This window comes from Electrona antarctica, assembly GCF_951216825.1.
Source record: "Electrona antarctica genome assembly, chromosome: 7".
NCBI lineage: Eukaryota > Metazoa > Chordata > Actinopteri > Myctophiformes > Myctophidae > Electrona > Electrona antarctica.
The window spans coordinates 17,532,033-17,554,852 of record NC_136812.1 but is presented as its reverse complement, the minus strand read 5'-3'; the positions used below and the strand labels follow the sequence as shown (position 1 = coordinate 17,554,852).

General features: G+C 43.2%; 1 protein-coding gene across 1 annotated transcript in view; it reads left to right on the top strand.

The window, feature by feature from the left end:
* unc13a (unc-13 homolog A (C. elegans)) overlaps positions 1 to 22,820 on the top strand; it is a gene marked incomplete at both ends in the record, with an annotated part of 59,166 nt that overhangs the window by 21,549 nt on the left and 14,797 nt on the right. The window contains 18 exons of the mRNA XM_079505407.1: positions 2,165 to 2,239; positions 3,836 to 4,055; positions 4,889 to 5,116; positions 6,559 to 6,700; positions 7,413 to 7,582; positions 8,086 to 8,201; positions 9,868 to 10,031; positions 10,523 to 10,676; positions 11,568 to 11,636; positions 12,699 to 12,788; positions 13,204 to 13,338; positions 16,912 to 17,045; positions 17,439 to 17,524; positions 17,767 to 17,893; positions 18,191 to 18,287; positions 21,085 to 21,228; positions 21,408 to 21,485; positions 21,579 to 21,656. Of these exons, the coding sequence (XP_079361533.1) occupies positions 2,165 to 2,239; positions 3,836 to 4,055; positions 4,889 to 5,116; positions 6,559 to 6,700; positions 7,413 to 7,582; positions 8,086 to 8,201; positions 9,868 to 10,031; positions 10,523 to 10,676; positions 11,568 to 11,636; positions 12,699 to 12,788; positions 13,204 to 13,338; positions 16,912 to 17,045; positions 17,439 to 17,524; positions 17,767 to 17,893; positions 18,191 to 18,287; positions 21,085 to 21,228; positions 21,408 to 21,485; positions 21,579 to 21,656 (2,307 nt within the window). The remainder of the gene's footprint in view (positions 1 to 2,164; positions 2,240 to 3,835; positions 4,056 to 4,888; positions 5,117 to 6,558; positions 6,701 to 7,412; positions 7,583 to 8,085; positions 8,202 to 9,867; positions 10,032 to 10,522; positions 10,677 to 11,567; positions 11,637 to 12,698; positions 12,789 to 13,203; positions 13,339 to 16,911; positions 17,046 to 17,438; positions 17,525 to 17,766; positions 17,894 to 18,190; positions 18,288 to 21,084; positions 21,229 to 21,407; positions 21,486 to 21,578; positions 21,657 to 22,820) is intronic.

Sequence of the window (22,820 nt, the reverse complement as noted above, 5' to 3'; positions counted from 1 at the left end):
TAGTGGTGTTATTTTTTCTGCGGTCCATAGGCTTCCATGTTAAAAGAGGTATTTTCACAAGCCACAAACTACTGTTTTGTAAAGGTAAGGTGTATTCTACTTATTTGAGTTGTTATACCATTGTGTTTTCTTCATATTATCATCGGTCTTTGACATTTTAACATTAGGAAATGTACTTAGATTCTCCAGAGAAAAAAAGTGTAAATGCTAATGGTTAAATAACACCACTAGCTCCAAAAGGGGGCGTGGAAAGGGGGCGGGGAAATGCTGCGAGATAGGCCTATTATGCCCGACGCTTACTCACTGATGACCCACACACTGCCAGACAGTGGCGGCCTTATATACAGTATGTTTCAATCGTTTCAATTGAAACGGGCCTCGAGCCTCCAGGGGCCTCCCAAAAAAAGAAGTAATATTGCATTGCATCGCTTGCCTTCCAATCAGCCTTGTCAATTATTCAGCCTCATCCTGTACGTCCACTTATACCTAGTTGGCAGCAGCTAAAGTTGCGATTGCATCATTGTATAGCCTATGCTTCCTTCCAGTTATACCTTAAAGTAAAAACATTGTTTAATCAAGCTGCTTTTGTGTATTTTTCTACTTGGCTGTGTATGATGTTCTCTCTCTCTCTCTCTCTCTCTCTCTCTCTCTCTCTCTCCGCCTCTTCTTTTCCTCGTTCTCCTTCTGTTGATATGATCGCCCATCTTGCCACACTTCTACTCTAGATACTCTACTGAGTTTACTTTAGCTTTCCACTGCACTGGACCGCCCTCATAGTATCCCCTCATTCTGGAGGTGATCGTCATAATAATAGCAAAGGCCATGAAACCTGTCGTGACTGGCTGTCTAAACCAGGGGTTCCCAACGTTTTAATGTCAAAAAGCCGTCAGGGGAGGGAAATCTCTGTCACACTGCACTATAGTGACTCCTACAGGTTCGTCCGGCACCTCCCCTAACGATATGGCAGGGACTACAGGGGGAATTGGGAATTGGTATAATAATGACAGAGAAAATGAATGAAAAAAAGGAATAAAACAAAGAAAATATGTGAGATTACTTTGGCGATAACCTGACATATAACCATCATTGAAGCGGATAACCTCTGCTTCAATAATGCAAACTACAAGGAATCCCATCAGACAGACATTAACCTGTAACATCTGTGGTGTAACCTGTTCCTTAATTTCTTCACGTTGAAAAGCCCATCAGGGTTTTAAATGTTGTATCTGATAACAATGTCTCATGTCTCAGGACTCGATAGCATTTCACTTTTGGGGAAATTAATCCCACTACATTGGCCCTGTTCCTAACAGTATATTGTCTTCTCCCCCCCTTTCTGCCTGCCTGCTGCCACAGGCTATGGTGAGTAACACGGATGCTGGTTTGTTTGTTTGTCAAAAGCTATTGTGTGTCACCACTCCTCTCTAAGGGAGCGCTTTCAATTCCGCCACAGTCATTTTATCGTCGGCTGTAATCACAGAGAAGAATATCGCCAGACAGGCCTGTAATGATGACACACTGCATGCCTCAGAGACAGAGGCAGACTGACATTTGTCTTAATCACAGCTAAGCTGAGTGATATTGAAGCGTGTTATCTGGAGCAGTGATTCACAACCTGTGGAGCGGGCCCCGCTCCAACCTGTGGAGCGCGCCCCGCTCCAAATAACTGTCAAAACAGTAGACACGTATACTATACTGCACTATGATAGTTCCATTGACCAGATGTGGTCAATGGAACTATGGTCAGATGGGTGGGCCATGAGCACTTTTGAGATTTTCAAGGTGGTCCCTGATCCAGAAGAGGTTGAGAACCCCTGATCTAGCACAATGGTTCTCAACCTTTTCAGGCACTGAATAATCATATTTTAACTGGGGACCAACCCACACCCCAAGCACTTGGAATGTAGGAGTTGAGGCATTCAATTTTGTTTGACTCAGTTCCAGGCACAAGACAGATATTGTGAAAATAGCAGATTGCGAATTTGCGAGACATTGTGAGTTGTAGATTGGTTCTTTTAACAATTTTTGCCTCTTTAATATATAATAATAATAATATTGGACAATTTGGCCGATGTTTGAGCAGTATTTATAATACAGTTTGTTGATTACTTTTGATTACTTAGAGTTTTATTTTCACTCACTCACTCTCTTTTCTCCCATGCAGTCGTTGGTGCAGAATTCCAGGAAGGCAGGCATCACTTCAGCTCTGACGTCTAGCACCCTGCACAACGAAGAACTGGTCAGTCACAATGACTCACAATGACTCATTCAGAGACTCTATCATCACAGTCATGTAGAAATGGGTCTGAAAAAGGCTGATCAAAAGCAGTGTTCAGGACATTTGTTTAGTCATGGCAGCATTTTTATGGGTCTGTCGTGAGTGACTGAGTAAATATCACTTATATATTTATTTTACGTTTCCGACAATTTCTTTTGTATTATTATTAGGTTTTTTTATATAGACTTATACCATATCTGCTATATATGCTATATATATATCAAACAAGTGGAAATATCAGAGCTTGTAGATTGTCTATTGTCTATTACTATTCATTCATTAAGAATGTTTATTATACGTTAGTTTCCCAGGGAGACACCAAATGTCTATTTTGGTTTTCGAGCTAAAACTTCTATTGTGGGAAACACTGATCTATCTATTCTAAAGTGCACATATACTGTTCCTTTTTACTGATATTACATTACTGATGATGATATGATATAGCTGTTGTCGGACAGAAACCTCTTATTTCCATAGTCTTTACATTTTTATCCCACGATTTTAGCAAGGCATTTTTTTCACCCAGTGTCAATTATCTAATGTAAGCCTGAGCGCTACACTCCCTCTGCCAACCTGGGGAGAGCAACGGACTGACCTCATGCTTCCTTCCATGCATGAGGAGTCCAAGCTGCTTCTTTTCACCCGACATTGGGGAGTTTCCCCGGTTGGACGTAGCACACGGAAGGAACACGTTATTCCAACCAGTTCCTTTCCCCTCCATTAGGCGCCCCGGCTGGCCATGGGGAGGCAGTATAGCGACCATAAGGATTTTTGCATGTTTTTTGTGAGGGTACCTACCTACCCTAGGGGACACGGGGAGAACATGCAAACTCCACACAGAAAGGCCCTTTTGCCAACCCCACCTAGGGTATGCGCACTGATGACGCAGAGGAGAGAACACGCCCCCAGCGCCCCCAGTGGGAATCGAACCCAGGACCTTCTAGCTGTGAGGCGACAGCACTACCGACTCCTGAAACCTCCTATCTCCTTATTCAAACTTTTTGTGTTTTTTCATAAACGCCCTAGCAGGAATGGATTAACCCCCATGAGGGCCCCTGGGCCGGTCATTTTAGCAGGGCCCCCATAGCGAGCGTGCGCACAACATTTTTGTGTTTTTCCGTGTTTTTATCATGTTTTTGACCTACATTGAACTAAATCAATGGCCAATGAAGGGCCCCAGGAGCCCTTTTCAGGGCGTCAAACCTAGTAATGCGCGGTCCAATTTCCCCGAAGGGCCCCTGAGAGCCAAGGGCCCCTGGGCTACGGCCCCACTGGCCCAATGGCTAATTTGTCCCTGCGCCCTAGTTGATCATCATACTACACTAACTACAGCGTCACTCAAAAGTAGCAGATCCACGAGGTCACGTTTCGAGCTTGTCGCGAGGCTGACTACTTTAACTATTTTTTTATTTGAATCCTAAAATGTCACAGTTTTGGACATGTGAGGTTTCCACCCGACAGAGAGGATTATATTAGCTGGCATTGAATACATTCTAGTATAACGTGTTTCTGGTTTTATTTACAATCTCTCTGACTCTTTCCTCCATACCCTTGTAGAAGAGCCACGTTTACAAGAAGACCCTCCAGGCTCTCATTTATCCCATCTCCTGCACCACGCCCCACAACTTTGAGGTGTGGACCGCCACCACCCCTACCTACTGCTACGAGTGTGAAGGGCTGCTGTGGGGGATCGCTCGCCAGGGAATGCGCTGCACAGAGTGTGGGGTTAAATGTCACGATAAGTGCCAGGACCTCCTCAACGCCGACTGCTTGCAAAGTAAGACGATATTGATTGAACGACCAAAATCAATTGACCAAGCTGCTAATGAGCTGAAATGGTCCATTTGATCTAGCTGAGAAGGTTAGCAAAGTGTCGTTCACTTAAAATATGACCATAATGAATGTACAATATTTTTCGTTTACTGTAGATAATTTAATTCAATTCCAGTTAAAGAGCCTTTCAGCTCTTCTCGGGTTTGACTATAATAGACTATGAGTGTCTTGGTGTCTTCTAGCTATAAATAATAAGACTGGGTAAATGGGCAGGATGGGCTACAGAGAGTAGCCCATTTATCATCTTCATTTCTATGAAGCAACCAGTCCTCCCTCGTATCCTTCTCATGCCTATTGCTTTTTGTCTCCACCAGGCCGAAGGCATGGGGAGAGAGTATGTTTTGCATCTCTTTTATTTGTTAAAAGCCATTTGTCTTTTGTTGACATCCAAACCTCTTTTCCTACCCATTTAGGGTATGTTCCCACAATCCGCAAAAAAATAAGAAAAAATGTGCTTTTGGGGGGGCAGGTGGAGCGCTTTCAGAAGTTGAGAATAGTTTACCTTTTGATTTGTCAAATAGGGTTTATTGAGAAAGGTAATACATCCTCAGGTTTCTCAAGTATATGCATAACCGCTTTTTGTCAGCTGAACAATCACGATAAATGCTGTCTGTAATACAACTCTATGGAAAAAGTAGCCTTCTGAATATTGATAGCAATGTTTTCAACTAGCAGGTAGAACTAAAACCCATCTAGATTGAACCACTGCATGGGCAATTTCTTGCTGAAATTACATTTTCTTCACATATTCTCTTTGCTATTTCTACTGCTAATCAGGAGCAGCAGAGAAGAGCTCAAAGCATGGCGCGGAGGACCGAACCCAGAACATTATCATGGTTCTGAAGGACCGCATGAAGATCCGCGAGAGGAACAAGCCGGAGATCTTCGAGCTCATCCAGGAAGTGTTCGCTATCGTCAAGGCAACCCACGTCACCCAGATGAAGCAGATCAAGCAGAGTGTGCTCGATGGAACCTCCAAGTGGTCAGCCAAGATTAGCATCACAGGTGAGAGTATGACAAAGGCTCAGGCACTGTTTATTTTAACCCATTATGACCTGATTCTACAAATGCCTCCTGATTGAATCAGCAGTTCTCTTTCAATATTTTTCAAAGATGTAAAAAAATTGCCGATGTACAAGCTCGCAGCGCTGGGAGCTTGTATATTTTTGAATAGCCAACACTAATAGCCAACGCTAAAACGCTAAAAATAGATTGAAACAGGTTTTAATGTGGTTTTAAGAATAACCAGGTGGCGTCTGTGTGAGGATACTAGGCATTTATAGGGTAAAATGGCACATTTCACGCAAGAGATAATCAATGTGGGAGCAGGTCATTATTGAGAAATATATCCTGACAGGGTGATTAGACCCAGAGGCGAAGGGAAGGGGTCTTTATAACCCTGAAAGGGTTTATTTGATTGATTATCCCGTCTATTACACGCCCTACTTAAACTGTCATTGTGCCATTGTGTCTCTGTCTGTGTGTCAGAGGAGGGCAGTGGACAGTTCATAAACATACCTACCAGTGGCATCATGGTAGGCAGGGTTGGACATTTCAAACAATATTATTGTTTTATTATTTTTATTTAAAGGAGAATTGCAGTTATTGAGTTCAGCAGTCATTATCCAAAAATAGAAGACTATTGAATTATGTGATTGACCAATCAGAATCAAGCAGTCAACCAAGCTCTGTAATACTGTAAATAGGGATACATACTGTAGACCAATTATTTGTTTACCAACATTGAAACTGGACGCACAGGTGACTGTTTCATCTAATACATTCCCAACAGATCCCCCAAACAGATCCCAACAGATCCCCAAAAGATCCCCAAATGTTGTTTTGAAAGCACTGATCAGTCCATTCAGCCTCATCTTGTGTGTTCGCTGGCGAGGCGCACTCGAGCAAGACATATATACTTCATCACACAACACAATTGCACGCAGAGAACAGCTGATATACAAGCTGATATCGCATCACGGATGCGACCGTTGTGAGATAGAGGTCTGCTATTTTCTGCCGTTCACAGCTCACAGGACTGAGCATAAATTAGGCTTGGTGGGTGGCAGCTGTGCGTGCACGAGCAGCTCTGGTCATAGAGAGCTCCCCCCGGTCTTATGACAGCGACTGTAGGTGTGGTTTTGAGGACAATTGTTTTGAATTTTTGAACTGTATTGTTTACACACAACAGAAACCAAGGACTATATATTTAACGGGTGAGAGATCACAATAAAAAATCCGTGCATCCGTGCATCCGAGTGCAGTGACCACTTTTCCATTGCATCTTATGAGCAGTGGAATTCATGTACAAGGTGCCGGCCTGCCAGTGGGGGCCTTAGGGTTTGGGAGCACGCATACTGGTGCTTATCAGTGTGACGTCGTCTGTTAAGGGGTCTCTAGGAAGGAACAAACAATGGCTGACAGGCTGGCGGTGTTGTTCTCCACAGTGCTGTGTGCACAGGGCTTGCAGGCCAAGGATAAGACAGGCTCCAGTGACCCCTATGTCACCGTCCAGGTGGGCAAGACCAAGAAGAGAACCAAGACTATCTATGGCAACCTCAACCCTGTGTGGGAGGAGAACTTCAACTTGTGAGTAGAAGACAAGATTATTATTATGTTAAATGAGTGCAGTTCATTTAGAACTTTTGTTTTACTGTCAGCATTACATATCGTTGCTGTCACGCAGAATCCTTGTATCTCCATATTTCAATTTCTTTTTTGTAATTAATGCCCTACTAATCTCATACAATAATCTCACAAAAAAGGAGCAAAAATCGCCGATCTACAAGCAAATCAGCAAATTCCTATTTTTTAAATGAAAGTGGTTAACCGATTACATCCCGCTGTCAGTGGCTGGAATCTGGCGTCAGTGGCTGGATTCGCGTCAGTGGCTGGAATCTGGCGTCAGTGGTTGGAATCGCGTCAGTGGCGTCAGTGCCAACAGAATGCAGGAAAAAGGCAGTGAAGAAGACCCTGGGATAGGGCCCTCGTGAACCGGAAGTAGTAATCTGCCATATTCTCGTCAGACTCGGGACGCTTTAATCTACTGATATAAACGCTAATATGATGATTAATGTTTTAGTAAATCTAGTGTGGGATTTATAAATATTGAACCATTGAAAAGTATTAACAAGAAGCTACAAGCAAAAAGAAGGTACTTTTTTTCCTGAAAAGTAAAGCTTGTAGACATACAAGGTTTCCACCTGCACGACTTATAGGTTGTGCTAAATAAATATTCCAACATGATTTGTTTGTTAACTGTCATTGGTCATTTCTCTCTCTGATGTGTCCATGCTCGCAGCGAGTGCCACAACTCTTCAGACCGCATCAAGGTGCGAGTGTGGGACGAGGACGACGACATCAAGTCTCGGGTGAAACAGAAGTTCAAGCGGGAGTCTGACGACTTCCTCGGTCAGACAATAATCGAGGTCCGAACGCTGAGTGGAGAGATGGATGTCTGGTACAATCTCGGTGAGTATAGGATATTAAAAAAAAGTTAAAAAGGGATATTTACACAATTGCACGCCTCCTACATAATAGTTAACTAAAAAAAGTTAATTAAGTTAAAAGTATGAGGGCAAGTGTTTCTGTATGAGTATTAAAAAAAGGGATATTTACTCATGACCCGAAAAATTGGTCCGCGAGTCCCGCGACCCACAAACTGTTCTAGATCAGTGGTTCTCAAACTGGGGTCCGGCAGGGACCCCCATGCAGGGGTCCTTGAGGAGTTACGGGTCCATTTGGTTCCATTTGTACACTCGCATGGATTGCAGTCCCAGAGATAGAAAATCATATTAAATGGTCCGAGGCCTATATGTCCATGAAATTAAAAAGTTTGAGAACCACTGTACCAGATGACAGTATATTGCTGACTGATACTGTAAGTTCACCTTGACTGACTCAACATTTCCTATTAGTTTTGTTTCAGTGGAAGTGCCAGTATGTGTTCCCACTGTGTGCTGTGCTCCTTTCAGACAAGCGTACCGACAAGTCAGCAGTGTCGGGTGCTATCCGCATGCACATTAATGTCGAGATTAAAGGAGAAGAGACCGTCGCCCCGTATCATGTTCAGTACACTTGCCTCCATGAGGTAAGTTATTGTGTGAGAGTGTGTGTGTGTCCAGTATGGAGTGTAAATTCTGCCTTAAATTCGAGCATGCATTTTGGCGTGCGCTTACGTCAACACATGTGACGGCTGAAATCAATCTGGCACGCCCCTAGAAAATCAAAGGCTACAACCCGATGGCAAATATAGGCTACATTAATCACATATCACAGTTACGTGCGTGCGTGTGTAATTTACTTGACTGATATCTGTTCTCTGTTATAATAGAGCCATTCCACATGAAACAGGTTAATACCCTGTAAAGTTTGCTTTGCTCCAGTAAACTACTACATCAGACACAGTTCCATTACCCCTGACTGATGCAGACTATTAAACCACAGCCTTACTTGGGCTATTAGAACATGAAAATATCTGAACCTTGTCCAAGAAATGGCCGTATAGTTATTGTTGCGAGAAATGGGGCAATTGTTTCACAAAGCTAACTTAGAATGCAGCTTAATGTTGGCAGAGGGCCATGGTAATATCACATTTTAGCAGCATATACCTGTAGCGCAGCAAGTTCAAGATAAACAATCTTGCCTTGTTATTGCTTTATGCACCCATATACTGTATAACACCTACAGTAGGGTTGACATTCATTAACTGGACCTTTGATTAGAAATGAGAGAAATTAATAAGTGAATTAATGAAATAATTAATGAAAAATATCCAATATACAAGTGAGCTTGTACATCTGCTATTTTGAACATTTGTGAAAAATGTGTGAGCACTACTGATTTTGCACATTGCACGCGCGCACGCACGCACGCACGCACGCACGCACGCACGCACGCACGCACGCACGCACGCACGCACACACACAAACACACTAACACACACACACACTAACACACTAACACACAGCAATCATGTCGTGCTCATTCATCCTTTGACATAATAACCTAAGAGCAGACCAATGACTTATATTATCCTTTCACTCTGTCAATTATAGTCTTTAAATCCTACTTCCAACGCCTGCTTTTTTACTCCTTTTGTTGCTTTTACTGTATCTCTCATATTCCTTTATCTCTTCTTCAACTCACCATTTTGCTCTTACAATTCATACTTGGGTACAATGTTAGAGCAGGGTAGAACAAAACAGCTACTACGTGACGTTGTGTTGTGTCTAAATGTCATTACCCACCAGGAGTGACGTGAATAAACCATGCGAAAAGGCCTCGCGATTATTTCATTTCAATAATAATATATCGATTATTAGGCATCACCAAAACAAAGATGTTTTGGTGATGCCTCCATTAGTAGGCTACAGGTTGAGGATTTTATTCGCACTGGCAATTCCACCTCATTGCAATTATGTTGCATGATCGTTGCCTCGTTATAATGGCACTCGATGCTCATAACACAAACAGCAGTTTAAATTAATGTGAATTATTCGCACAAAATAAACGCTCCCGTGTGTGTCTGGACCTTAACCTGGAGTCCCTCAGGGCTCTATACTAGTGTATTTTCTGTTATTATGGGGAAAGCTTTCCTTTTTTATGCGTTGTTATCACGTCGATCTGCTATTCTCCGTGAAAGCTTTCGCCACAATGCGGATGCTGAGGTTTAGCCTTTGCGTCTTTTTGTCAGTTACCTGCAGTACACCTCTGTGGTCCTCCTGTCCACCCCTCTGGGTTCTCCCTCTGTGTAGAACCTGTTCCATTACGTGACAGACATCCAGACCGGTGGCGTGGTGAAGATCCCTGATGCCAAGGGGGACGATGCGTGGAAGGTCTACTTTGAGGAGACTCCCCAGGAGATTGTGGACGAGTTCGCCATGCGATATGGAGTGGAGTCCATCTACCAGGCCATGACGTACGTTCTCATATCTTAATTTCTGAACAATCTTGTTCCTTTAACCCATTTAGTCCTGAGACCAGATTCTACAAATGTCTTCTAAATCAGTTTTCTGAAAACCCCATGTTTCTATGTCAGTGGTTCTCAAACATTTTCATGTCAAGGACCCCCAAAAATTATATGTAATTGGCCGCCGTCCCCCATCTCAAAATATGTTGTTCCAGGGACCCCCCCAGAAGCAAAGATTTGAGTTAAAAACGATCGGTCTGAAAGAATATACAGTATATTCAAAGATTTGTGCCACATTTTCACAATTTTTCAAAGCATAACATAATGCTCAAAACACCAAAAGGGGTTCCCGTCCAGAATGGGTAACTGTTTTGGGCATATGAGATTTCTACTCGACAGAGACGAATTCATCGTGTCTTTTGCGTCTGTTTCCATGTTTGTGTCCCTTCTGTTTATTTATTGGCATTTTTGTTTGCAATCATGTACCTTTCTTCTTCCAGCCACTTTGCCTGCCTCTCGTCTAAGTACATGTGTCCGGGTGTGCCGGCGGTAATGAGCACCCTGCTGGCCAACATTAATGCATACTACGCCCACACCACGCAGGCAACCAACAATGTGTCTGCCTCCGACCGCTTTGCTGCGTCCAACTTCGGGGTGAGTCACTCCCATCCTCTCGCTTCTTGGTGACACAGAATCCAAATCCAGAATCCAGAATCCAAATCCAATTTAGAAAAGATTCTACACCCAGTAAAATGACTGGTTTATTGTTTATCCTTCTCAGCCTGTTTCTACATTTATTATAAAAAAGTTTTTTATCGTTTAAAAAAAAAAACTTCAAACATTTTAATAAACAGGATGCAAAAAAAACATGACATGGTTTTAATTGTTAAATTCGATTGTATATCGTTGCTGCGGGTAGAAACCTCCTATCTCCATATTTTAACATATAGCTGATTTGAGACTTCAACTTTCCGTAGCCTCAATTATTTCCACATTTCCTCCATCCTACGAAAATGAGATCTCTTGGATAATTTTTTTGTTAAATTCACACTGATGACTCTACTGTGTAACAGTGTGGCCACTACAAGTGAAAGTCAGTTATATTTGTTGTATTAAAATGTAGACACACAAAAATGTGACGTGTTGCGAGCTTGTAGATCTGCGATTTTCATTATAGGGCATAGTGTTTAATTCAAATGTCTTTTTTTCCCTTCCTAGAAATCTAGTGGAGGCAAAGTACAGATACTAAATTTGTTTCACTTACCCATTAAAACCGGGAAATAGCTTTGGCTGTTCAAAAATAGCAGATATACAAGCTCCCAGCGCATCACTTCGTGCCACACTGCGAGCTTGTACATCTGCTATTTTTTAACATTTTTGAAAAATCTTGAAAGTATGAGAACTACTGTAACTGATTTAGAAGGCATTTGTAGAATCAATGGGTCGAGTACAGTACAGTGAATGTACTGTGCTACTGTCCACACCCGTGCGTGTATTCTGCCTCTGGGTCTGATCCTGTCATCCGTGTATCTCTGTGTTCTGCAGAAAGAGCGATTTGTGAAACTTCTCGACCAGCTCCACAACTCCCTGAGGATTGACCTGTCTATGTACCGGGTAATGTAGCTGTCCGTCTACAGTACCTGTCTCATCCTCTCAGAGAAGTGCAGTGATTATGCATGACATCTCAGTGCAGCTGCAGACCAGCTGAGACCTTACTCCTACTCCTACTCTTTCCATGCCAGCATTCCCTGCTTTCAGTTTTAGTTTTTTTTCCCCTCCGTTGTCTGCCCTTGCTTTCTGGTGTAATGATATAGCGAGACCCAGCAGACAGATATGTTAATTACTAAGACAGCTCCTCAAACACATGCCAGGCGATGTTCCAAACCCACCCAACAGCAAGTGGTGGGATCAATAAACGCCCCCCACACCCAATCTGTATGTGCAAACATAAATATCTGTATTATATAGTATAGTATAGTATAGTATAGTATAGTATAGTATAGTATAGTATAGTAACAGGTCATTTCGAGGAAGCAATCTGATTGGTTGAAACAGCCTTCTAGTCGTGCTTAAACTAATGTAATGGAACACCTAATCAAAACATCAAAAAATCAGCTGCTCTGTTCTCCCAGCGTGCAGCCGACTGGGTTGCTAGGCTAGCGAGTTTCTTGGGACATTTGTGGTGGTCGTCTTTGTGTAAGTAGTCAACTGGGGAAGTTTTATGGTGATAACTATTAATGAAATTTTTTACCTATTCACCTATCGTATGGTGAAAATTACAAAATGTGTGATAAATATTACAAAGCTACTCCTGTGGAAGAGTTATCATATATTAATTTACTTATATTGATCCTATAAACAATTTAATATAGGCATTTTTTGCCCACTCAATTCATAATTAACGTTCCAACTTTGGAGGTCTGGCTCATGGACTAAAAAAACAGTGGAAAATGGGCCTTTGAGTGTACTGATGCACGCACGCACGCACGCACGCACGCACGCACGCACGCACGCACGCACGCACGCACGCACGCACGCACGCACGCACGCACGCACGCACACACACACACACATACAAATACAAATACAAATACAAATACAAATACAAATACAAACTCATGCACACATAATGGAGCAGGGTGATGTGCTTACATTGCTTTGTGTGTTGGACTCCAGAACAACTTCCCAGCCAGCAGTCCTGAGAGACTGCAGGACCTCAAATCCACTGTGGACCTCCTCACCAGCATCACCTTCTTCAGAATGAAGGTGATTCTCTCTCTCTCTCTCGCTCTCTCTCTCTCTCTCTCTCTCTCTCTCTCTCTCGATTACTTTTATTTATGTCTTGACAGAAAGTAGGAAAAAGAAACATCTGCACACTAGTTTCTAGAGCTCCACAAGAGACTTACTTTATGGCAAAAATGCTACGTTTCGACCCTCTATGTCTTCATCAGGCAAGATTGACAGAAAGTAGCTCATAACATGTCTATGGTGGATTGTTATGAAACCTAAACCTTGCCGATAGAAAGAGGATAATTCAAGCTTTCCGTATAGCTGCAATGTTAACGACCTTTCTGTTTGGATGTATGGTATGGAAGTAGTATTTTGCCACTTAATGTGGCGATGATGATGTCACACGCATATCCTCTATCTTATTTAAGCTCTCTCTCTCTTTGTGTCTCAGGTCCAGGAGCTGCAGTCTCCACCCAGAGCCAGCCAGGTGGTGAAGGACTGTGTGAAGGCATGTCTCAACTCCACCTACGAGTACATCTTCAACAACTGTCACGAGCTCTACAGCCGCGAGTACCAGACAGACCCTGTAAGACGTGTGTGTGTGCGTGCGTGTGCTGTGTACAGTATGTGTGTGTGCTGTGTACATTTTGTGTGCGTGCGTGCGTGCGTGTGTGCGTGCGTGCGTGCGGTCAGTTCTTCCATTTATCAAGCCTGTCCTGGATTTCGACAAGGATTCTGTACCTCTTTCCCCCCAAGCCTCATTAAGTCACCAGCTGCGTTTTCAGTCTTCCTTTGTGAATGAAAAAATCTGAATTTTCACTTTGAATAAAACATTTCCCCCTGAGGGGAGGTGATATGTTTTGTAGATCATTGTTCATGTTGAAACCCTGTGGTGCTAGGCTTTTCTACCCCGTCCCGTCCCCCCCTGTCAACACTTGAAGTTGCAAGCCTGTTTATTATGGTTTGAGCAGCAAGAGTTGAATATATGCATGAGTTATACTGGATACTGTCATATAGTTGAATTGCACATTTTCTCTAGTGTTTCAAGACAAATGCAGTGCGGTTCACTTGGAGGGAGTTGAGTATGTGGAGTATTGTACCATTATGACCAGCTCAGTTTTCCTTAAAGGTTTCTAGTAGTCGTGACATTGGTATAGAGTGGCCAATTATTCTGGAAAAACCCAAACCGGGTCCCATAATCACTTAAAACCTTTCAGACCTGCTATTTTCACTACTTTTGACAATCTTCTCTGACATTAGGTTGAAATTGAAACACTTTGCACACCTAGTGACTCCACCTTTCAATAGAACTGAACATGATAAAAAAATGTATCTGAGCAGCACTCAACTGTTATTATTTTAATTGAAAACACTTTGGTAGTGAATGTTCGAAACCGGAACATTTTTATTGTGTTAGAGATACTTGTTGAGACTCGGGACACCCGGCTTGAAACCGAGACAATCTCTGGTCTTCACATGGTGATGGTGTCTGTGATGGTGTCTACATGGTGATGGTGTCTACATGTTATGGTGTCTTCACATGGTGATGGTGTCTGTGATGGTGTCTACATGGTGATGGTGTCTACATGTGATGGTGTCTTCACATGGTGATGGTGTCTTCACATGGTGATGGTGTCTGTGATGGTGTCTACATGGTGATGGTGTCTACATGTGATGGTGTCTTCACATGGTGATGGTGTCTGTGATGGTGTCTACATGGTGATGGTGTCTTCACATGGTGATGGTGTCTGTGATGGTGTCTTCACATGGTGATGGTGTCTGTGATGGTGTCTTCACATGGTGATGGTGTCTGTGATGGTGTCTTCACATGGTGATGGTGTCTTCACATGGTGATGGTGTCTGTGATGGTGTCTTCACATGGTGATGGTGTCTGTGATGGTGTCTTCACATGGTGATGGTGTCTTCACATGGTGATGGTGTCTTCACATGGTGATGGTGTCTGTGATGGTGTCTTCACATGGTGATGGTGTCTTCACATGGTGATGGTGTCTTCACATGGTGATGGTGTCTGTGATGGTGTCTTCACATGGTGATGGTGTCTACATGTGATGGTGTCTGTGATGGTGTCTACATGGTGATGGTGTCTTCACATGGTGATGAATGTATCTGAGCAGCACTCAACTGTTATTATTTTAATTGAAAACACTTTGGTAGTGAATGTTCGAAACCGGAACATTTTTATTGTGTTAGAGATACTTGTTGAGACTCGGGACACCCGGCTTGAAACCGAGACAATCTCTGGTCTTCACATGGTGATGGTGTCTGTGATGGTGTCTACATGGTGATGGTGTCTACATGTTATGGTGTCTTCACATGGTGATGGTGTCTGTGATGGTGTCTACATGGTGATGGTGTCTACATGTGATGGTGTCTTCAAATGGTGATGGTGTCTTCAAATGGTGATGGTGTCTGTGATGGTGTCTACATGGTGATGGTGTCTACATGTGATGGTGTCTTCACATGGTGATGGTGTCTGTGATGGTGTCTACATGGTGATGGTGTCTTCACATGGTGATGGTGTCTGTGATGGTGTCTACATGGTGATGGTGTCTACATGTGATGGTGTCTTCACATGGTGATGGTGTCTGTGATGGTGTCTACATGGTGATGGTGTCTTCACATGGTGATGGTGTCTGTGATGGTGTCTTCACATGGTGATGGTGTCTGTGATGGTGTCTTCACATGGTGATGGTGTCTGTGATGGTGTCTTCACATGGTGATGGTGTCTTCACATGGTGATGGTGTCTGTGATGGTGTCTTCACATGGTGATGGTGTCTGTGATGGTGTCTTCACATGGTGATGGTGTCTTCACATGGTGATGGTGTCTTCACATGGTGATGGTGTCTGTGATGGTGTCTTCACATGGTGATGGTGTCTTCACATGGTGATGGTGTCTGTGATGGTGTCTTCACATGGTGATGGTGTCTACATGTGATGGTGTCTGTGATGGTGTCTACATGGTGATGGTGTCTTCACATGGTGATGGTGTCTTCACATGGTGATGGTGTCTGTGATGGTGTCTTCACATGGTGATGGTGTCTGTGATGGTGTCTACATGGTGATGGTGTCTACATGGTGATGGTGTCTACATGTGATGGTGTCTTCACATGGTGATGGTGTCTACATGTGATGGTGTCTTCACATGGTGATGGTGTCTTCACATGGTGATGGTGTCTGTGATGGTGTCTACATGGTGATGGTGTCTACATGTGATGGTGTCTTCACATGGTGATGGTGTCTGTGATGGTGTCTACATGGTGATGGTGTCTACATGTGATGGTGTCTTCACATGGTGATGGTGTCTTCACATGGTGATGGTGTCTATGATGGTGTCTGTGATGGTGTCTTCACATGGTGATGGTGTCTTCACATGGTGATGGTGTCTGTGATGGTGTCTGTGATGGTGTCTACATGTGATGGTGTCTTCACATGGTGATGGTGTCTACATGGTGATGGTGTCTACATGGTGATGGTGTCTACATGGTGATGGTGTCTGCATGTGATGGTGTCTTCACATGGTGATGGTGTCTGTGATGGTGTCTGTGATGGTGTCTTCACATGGTGATGGTGTCTTCACATGGTGATGGTGTCTTCATGTGATGGTGTCTGTGATGGTGTCTTCACATGGTGATGGTGTCTACATGTGATGGTGTCTGTGATGGTGTCTTCACATGGTGATGGTGTCTTCACATGGTGATGGTGTCTTCCAGTGGTTGAAAAATTACTACATACATTTATTCAAGTACTGTTAAGTGACATTTTGAGGTACTTTTACTTTACTGGAGTATTTCCAATTTCCAGTACTTTTACTTTTACTCCACTTTGATCTCCGAACGAAATATTGTACTTTTTCCCTACTTTTTGAAAACTTTGGTTACTAGTTAGTTACTTGTAGATTATTTGTAGACTATGTAGATTATTATTATTACAAAACATACATTAACCACTTCATTTCGTCCATTTGAAAATAGCCGATCTGCGATCTGTTATTTTTTAAAATATTTGTATACATTTTATACTTATAATGAGTACTTTCTACTTCTGGTACTTGAAGTACATTTGTATACCAATGCTTTTGTACTTTTACTGAAGTTAACTTTGAATTGCGTGCGTGTGCGTGTGTGTGTGTGTTCTCAGGCCAAGCAGGGGGCTGTCCCTCCAGAGGAGCAGGGACCCAGCATCAAGAACCTGGATTTCTGGTCCAAACTCATCACCCTCATCGTCTCCATCATAGAAGAGGACAAGAACTCGTACACGCCCTGCCTCAACCAGTATGTCTCTCTAGTCTCTCCCCCATTTACCACTTAAACCCTCTAGATGTATAGACTTGGTAAACTGGACCTGAGTTGTCTTTGTACTTGGATGGCTGTTTTTCTGTCTGCACCAACTCTCTTGGCCATAAATAGCTGATCTTCAAGCTTACAACGCATTGTGGAAGTGGTTAATCGAATTGTATAGAACTGTACTTTCTTTGTTTGACAAGCTGTTAAAGGACCACTTTCTCATTGTGTTCTTTCTGTCTCGTTCACTCTCACAATCAAAACCTCCCTCTCACTCTAATTCACTTTTCACCTAGCGAGCTCAGATGAACCCTTATTAGATTGTAATAACCCTCTTATTTCCGAAGACCCATTAAACCTTTGCCCCTTTTCTTTCCCATTAAGATTTCCCCAGGAGCTTAACGTGGGTAAAATCAGTGCTGAGGTCATGTGGAACCTGTTTGCTCAGGACATGAAGTATGCGATGGAGGGTAAGCATGCATTAATTATATAAACAATATTGACCAAGCCTGCACTTGACTACTGTGATGACGGTGTACATAATTCAACAAGACAAAGAGATTGCGTGCAGGTTAGATTTGAGGTTAATGCTTATAAATACATGCAGTGTGTAAAGTGATTGTAAATGGGCTAAAATAGCTTAAATGCCCTGGAATAATCAGCACTAATCATCTGCCTTTCATTTGTTGTATTTCCCCATGCACGCTCTCAGAGCATGAAAAGAACCGGCTGTGTAAGAGTGCCGATTACATGAATCTTCACTTCAAAGTCAAGTGGCTGTACAACGAGTACTGCAAAGACCTGGCCTTCTTCAAGAGCAGAGTACCTGAATACCCCGCGTGAGTTTGTTTCTATGCCCATAATAACCAGGGTTACAACAATATGACTTACAATATATAACTAACTATTGGGGTGGTTCTATTTGTCTCCCTGAGACATTTACATCCTGTGTCCAGTTTGAACATAGCCTTTGACACAATCCTGTTTCTGGTTTGTTTCCCCAGAGAGTGTAAACATTGGGGGGGTCACTCCAGATTTCACATTGAACATTCAGTAGAATTACAATAACACATGATATGTAGATACATATTATGGTGATATATGATTATAAGCAAAGCTCTGCTTCTCTCATACAGGTGGTTCGAGCCATTCGTCATTCAGTGGTTGGATGAGAACGAGGAAGTGTCCCGAGACTTCCTGCACGGCGCTCTGGAGAGAGACAAAAAAGATGGGGTAAAAATTATTCCTCTTTTCTCTTCACTGCTCTGGAACCACCGAGTCTCTGTTCTCATTCAGTTAGCTCAACTTATTTTTCAAAAATGTAGATAGCATTTTATGTAGACATTGCACTCTAGACTGTAGACTCTTTACTGTACTGTTGTTCTACTCCTTATGATTCTTGATGACAATTTTTTATGTATTGTTTACAAAGATGCTAACGCTCACCAGAGTCCTTGTAGCGGTGCCAGCCCACAGGAGAGAACTGCAGAGGGGATAAACAAGAAAGTGGTCCGCACACGCCAATAGCCAACGTTTCGGCGGTTAAGCCTTCATCAGGGAATGATGAAGGCTTAACCGCCGAAACGTTGGATTCATTTGTCTAACCTGCTGTGTCCTAATAAAGTATTGGCACTCTGGCTATTGCCGTGTGCGGCCACTTTCTTGTTTTTTCAAGATTCCCTCTGCAATTTTTTATGTATTAACATGTGTTGTTCTTGCTTACTGTAAATCGCTCTGGATTAAGAGCGTCTGCTAAAAGCCTAAATTGTAAATTGTAATTGTAGTTAGGGTAGGGTAATACTCCATTCTTTGAACTTCCTCCAGAACCTTATCAGGTAAAGTGTATGAGTATCCCTCGCCCATTCCACCACTGTACTTCAGAGACTCCAGAACAACAATAGCTAGGGCCTCATTTTATAAAACTGTGCATGGATACTAAGTGTACAGCAGTGGTTCTCAAATGTTTTCTTGCCAAGGACCCCCAAATTGATATACATTTCAAGATTTTTCCAAAATGTTCAAAAATAGCAGATTTACAAGCTAACGGCATGGCACAAAGTTGATCTGCTATTTTTGAATACCAACGTATTTAATATATGGATAAACACTGCTGCAGTGCAGGGAACAAACCTAATGTGTCAACATTTATCAGTCTTTAATATAGGCCCAATTAGTGCAGCTGACCTACAGTACCTGCTGTACAAGATAAATCTCATTAGTGCAAGTGTACTAATGGATATTATCTAGAGGAGATTCACTGCTCTGGCCGCCGCCATGAGTCTCCTTACATAACCCTTACCACCATCAGTGTAATTGTGTCACAACTGTGTGCATTTGCTGTATATCAATTTGTATGTTGCACATAACTAGCTGTTATTTGTTTGGTCAACATTGCCGCTGTCCATTTTCACCTTGGTGCTGAAACTCGGTTATGAGGTTATGCATGCACTGTGCACACAGCAGTGTGATGTGTATTCTTTAATGTTAGTTCTGCCCACATGGCCTATTCTCTAATATTCTTTGCAATGCCTTCTTGTAGCCTAGAACTAGGCTGATAAACCCCTCCTCCCCCTTGAAAACATTTCATTCATTCTGCGAGAGTGAAAAGGTTGTCAAGCAAGGGGGAGGGGTTTACCAGGCTAGCCCACACCCGTGTATTCATCCTTGTTATAATAGACAATTAATTGTTGTAGATCTCAAGTGGTTGGTCTATGTTTGTTTGTTAGTCATGGTTTTAGTACAGATGCACACAGTCTCCCTCCCGTCAACTTTGTTTTTATACATCTCAACTTTTGTGTGCAGTGGCATGCAAATCTTTCAAGTCTGGTGTTGTGCGTACACAATGGTTATAAATTAGGCCCCTGGGCTCAAAACTGAGAAAATGCCTTGGCAAAGAGCACATTTCAGACATGTCTTTTGTGGGATAAAGACATTGTGGAAGTGTGAAGAGCCAGGATTGAGGCATGTGTGTTTGACAGCACGATATTTTTGATTAATGACTGAGTTCTAACCAAAGGAGTAGCTGTCCCTGGAAGAACGTACGCGTTTCGGCCTGTATGGCCTTCCTCAGCGTTTGTTTTCATTCTCAGAGGTAAATAAAATCATGTAAAAGGACATACAATGAGTGCTGGCATTTTCTTCACCTCAACTTATATCTTCGAGCCTTGCACCTAGAAGGATTGTGTTTGAACCTGGAGTGCTGCGGGTTGTCTGCTACGGCAGTACTTTTCTCTCAGTCCCTGGAAGAACAGCTACAGTACATTGCTACAGACCTCTTGCCAATTAGGGATCAGAGACTAACCACCAGCAATAATTGCAAAGAGACAAACAGGAGAGATCCCACCTTCCACTGGCTGGCTGGCTGGGTTATTCAGGGATAGTGGGCTCACTGGCGAAAACTAAATAAAAACTAAGCTATGAGGTCTAAAACTAAGACAAAATATATTGGCAATTTCTTCAACAAATAAAAACTACACTAAAATGTTAGGAAGGGACTAGTTGAGAAGAAATCCAGTAGAACTAAAAGACAAGTCATTTTATGTTTGGTTGCGCTCAGGTGTTGCGATTATCCAGAATCTCTAGCAAGACACCTGGGTCGACTGGCCGTCATCTTCGTTTATCTCGGCCTCATCCACCTATATTGACCACAATTTATTTATACATTTTTTAAGCGCTTGCGCTTTTTGCTCTGACTCTCGTATAGCCCTAATTGATGCAGATGCTTGGCTCTTTTTCGTGCGCTTAGAAAGCAAAGAAACCTTTCTGCTTTTGTGTGGTGGACAATTTACAACACAAATTGATGTCATCGATTCTCAGTTGTGTACAAGGTTCTCACTGATTGTGCCTTGCTATGCACCCGGGCTTCTTTGTGTGCTATCAATTCAAAACATTTCCTCCAAGCAAGCCCTTATGCCTCCTCTCAAATGTCTTCCGCTGTTCCCCATCCATTGTCATCAACGTCCATGTCCTCCTGGCCCACACTGTTCCCCCTCCATTGTCATCAACGTCTGTGTCCTCCTGGCCCACACAGTTCCAGGTGACGTCGGAGCACGCTCTGTTCTCCTGCTCCGTGGTGGATGTGTTCTCCCAGCTCAACCAGAGCTTCGAGATCATCAGGAAGCTGGAGTGTCCCGACCCACAGATCGTAGGGCACTACATGAAGCGCTTCGCCAAGGTACATGAAGATCATTTCAGCCATTCAAGTAGTTTTTTTGTCGTACGTTCAGATATTGAATACTGGGAAATTGTAGGACTATACACACAATCGTGTCCCTCACAGAGGTTTTTCATGTTATTTAAGGTAACTAAATAACTGTGTATTAATTGTAGTGTTTCCATCCTTTTCTTCTCCAGACCATCAGCAATGTGCTTGTGTCCTACGCCGACATCATCTCCAAGTGTTTTGCCAACTACGTCAACATGGAGAAAGTGGTGAGTGGCCCAAGGCGTAACCCCATGTGTCCGAACTAAAGCCTGAATGACTCATGATGGCGTCATATTATTGATGTGTCCTCTCGTCTCCAGCCGTGCATTCTGATCAACAACATTCAACAGCTGAGGGTCCAGTTGGAGAAGATGTTTGAGGCCATGGGAGGAAAGGATGTGAGTGACTCACCTCTGTCCCCTCTGACGTCTGTACAGCCCATTGTGTGTGTGTGTGTGTGTGTGTGTGTGTGTGTGTGTGTGTGTGTGTGTGTGTGTGTGTGTGTGTGTGTGTGTGTGTGTGTGTGTGTGTGTGTGTGTGTGTGTGTGTGTGTGTGTGCGTGCGTGCGTGCGTGCGTGCGTGCGTGCGTGCGTGCGTGCGTGCGTGCGTGCGTGCGTGCGTGCGTGCGTGCGTGCGTGCGTGCGTGCGTGCGTGCGTGCGTGCGTGCGTGCGTGCGTGCGTGCGTGCGTGCGTGCGTGCGTGCGTGCGTGCGTGCGTGCGTGCGTGCGTGCGTGCGTGCGTGCGTGCGTGTGCGTGCGTGTTCGTTCCTGCCTCTGTGACCTCCTCCTGTGCCGTATTGCTTTCTCATGCTGTGTTCAAACTACAGTAGCTGTGACAAGAGCTATAAAACAGCCAGTCGTGTCCAACTACATTGCTGCAGATCGAGTCGCAAATGTTGCACAAGCTACATGGTGTAAAAGAAAACCATAGGGTTTAATAGCACATGGAAATGGCTAACGGTGGCTTGAATGAGTTTTTCCTGCCCTCTTTGTCACATAATCATACTGTACAGTATGTCAATCTACCTGTTGCAAATATGAAACCTATCAATATTGAGCAAATATGTCCCAAGGTTCGCCTAAAATGTTATCAGAAACTATTTCTGGTTTCACTATAGGTAAGATAATTTACTGATAAACTGCCATTGTACTGCTTACTACTTGAGAACCACCAGAGACAGACAGACACGTCTGCAGCAGGGAATATTCAAATGCCCTAATCCTAATGTGCTTAATGTGAATTAAATGAATATATGGCACAACAGCATGGTTGATTTCTCACCTAAAATCTTGTATTAATAAGTATAATAGATCGACACACAGGCTTTGTTTCCTGCTCTCCACTTACTCAAACATGATGCTGGATGCAACAACAAGTAATCCATGCCCCTGTCGTCACTTAATTGTGAGTGCTTTTTAGGTTTAGGTGACGCACATCGATTTTGGTGTGAGTGCACCTTCCGAGTGCATCTGCTTGCTAGTGTCCTCTGCCACACTAGACTAGACAAACTCAGACTAGCTGTGTAAAAGTGTGTGTGTGTGTGTATGTGTGTGTGTGTGTGT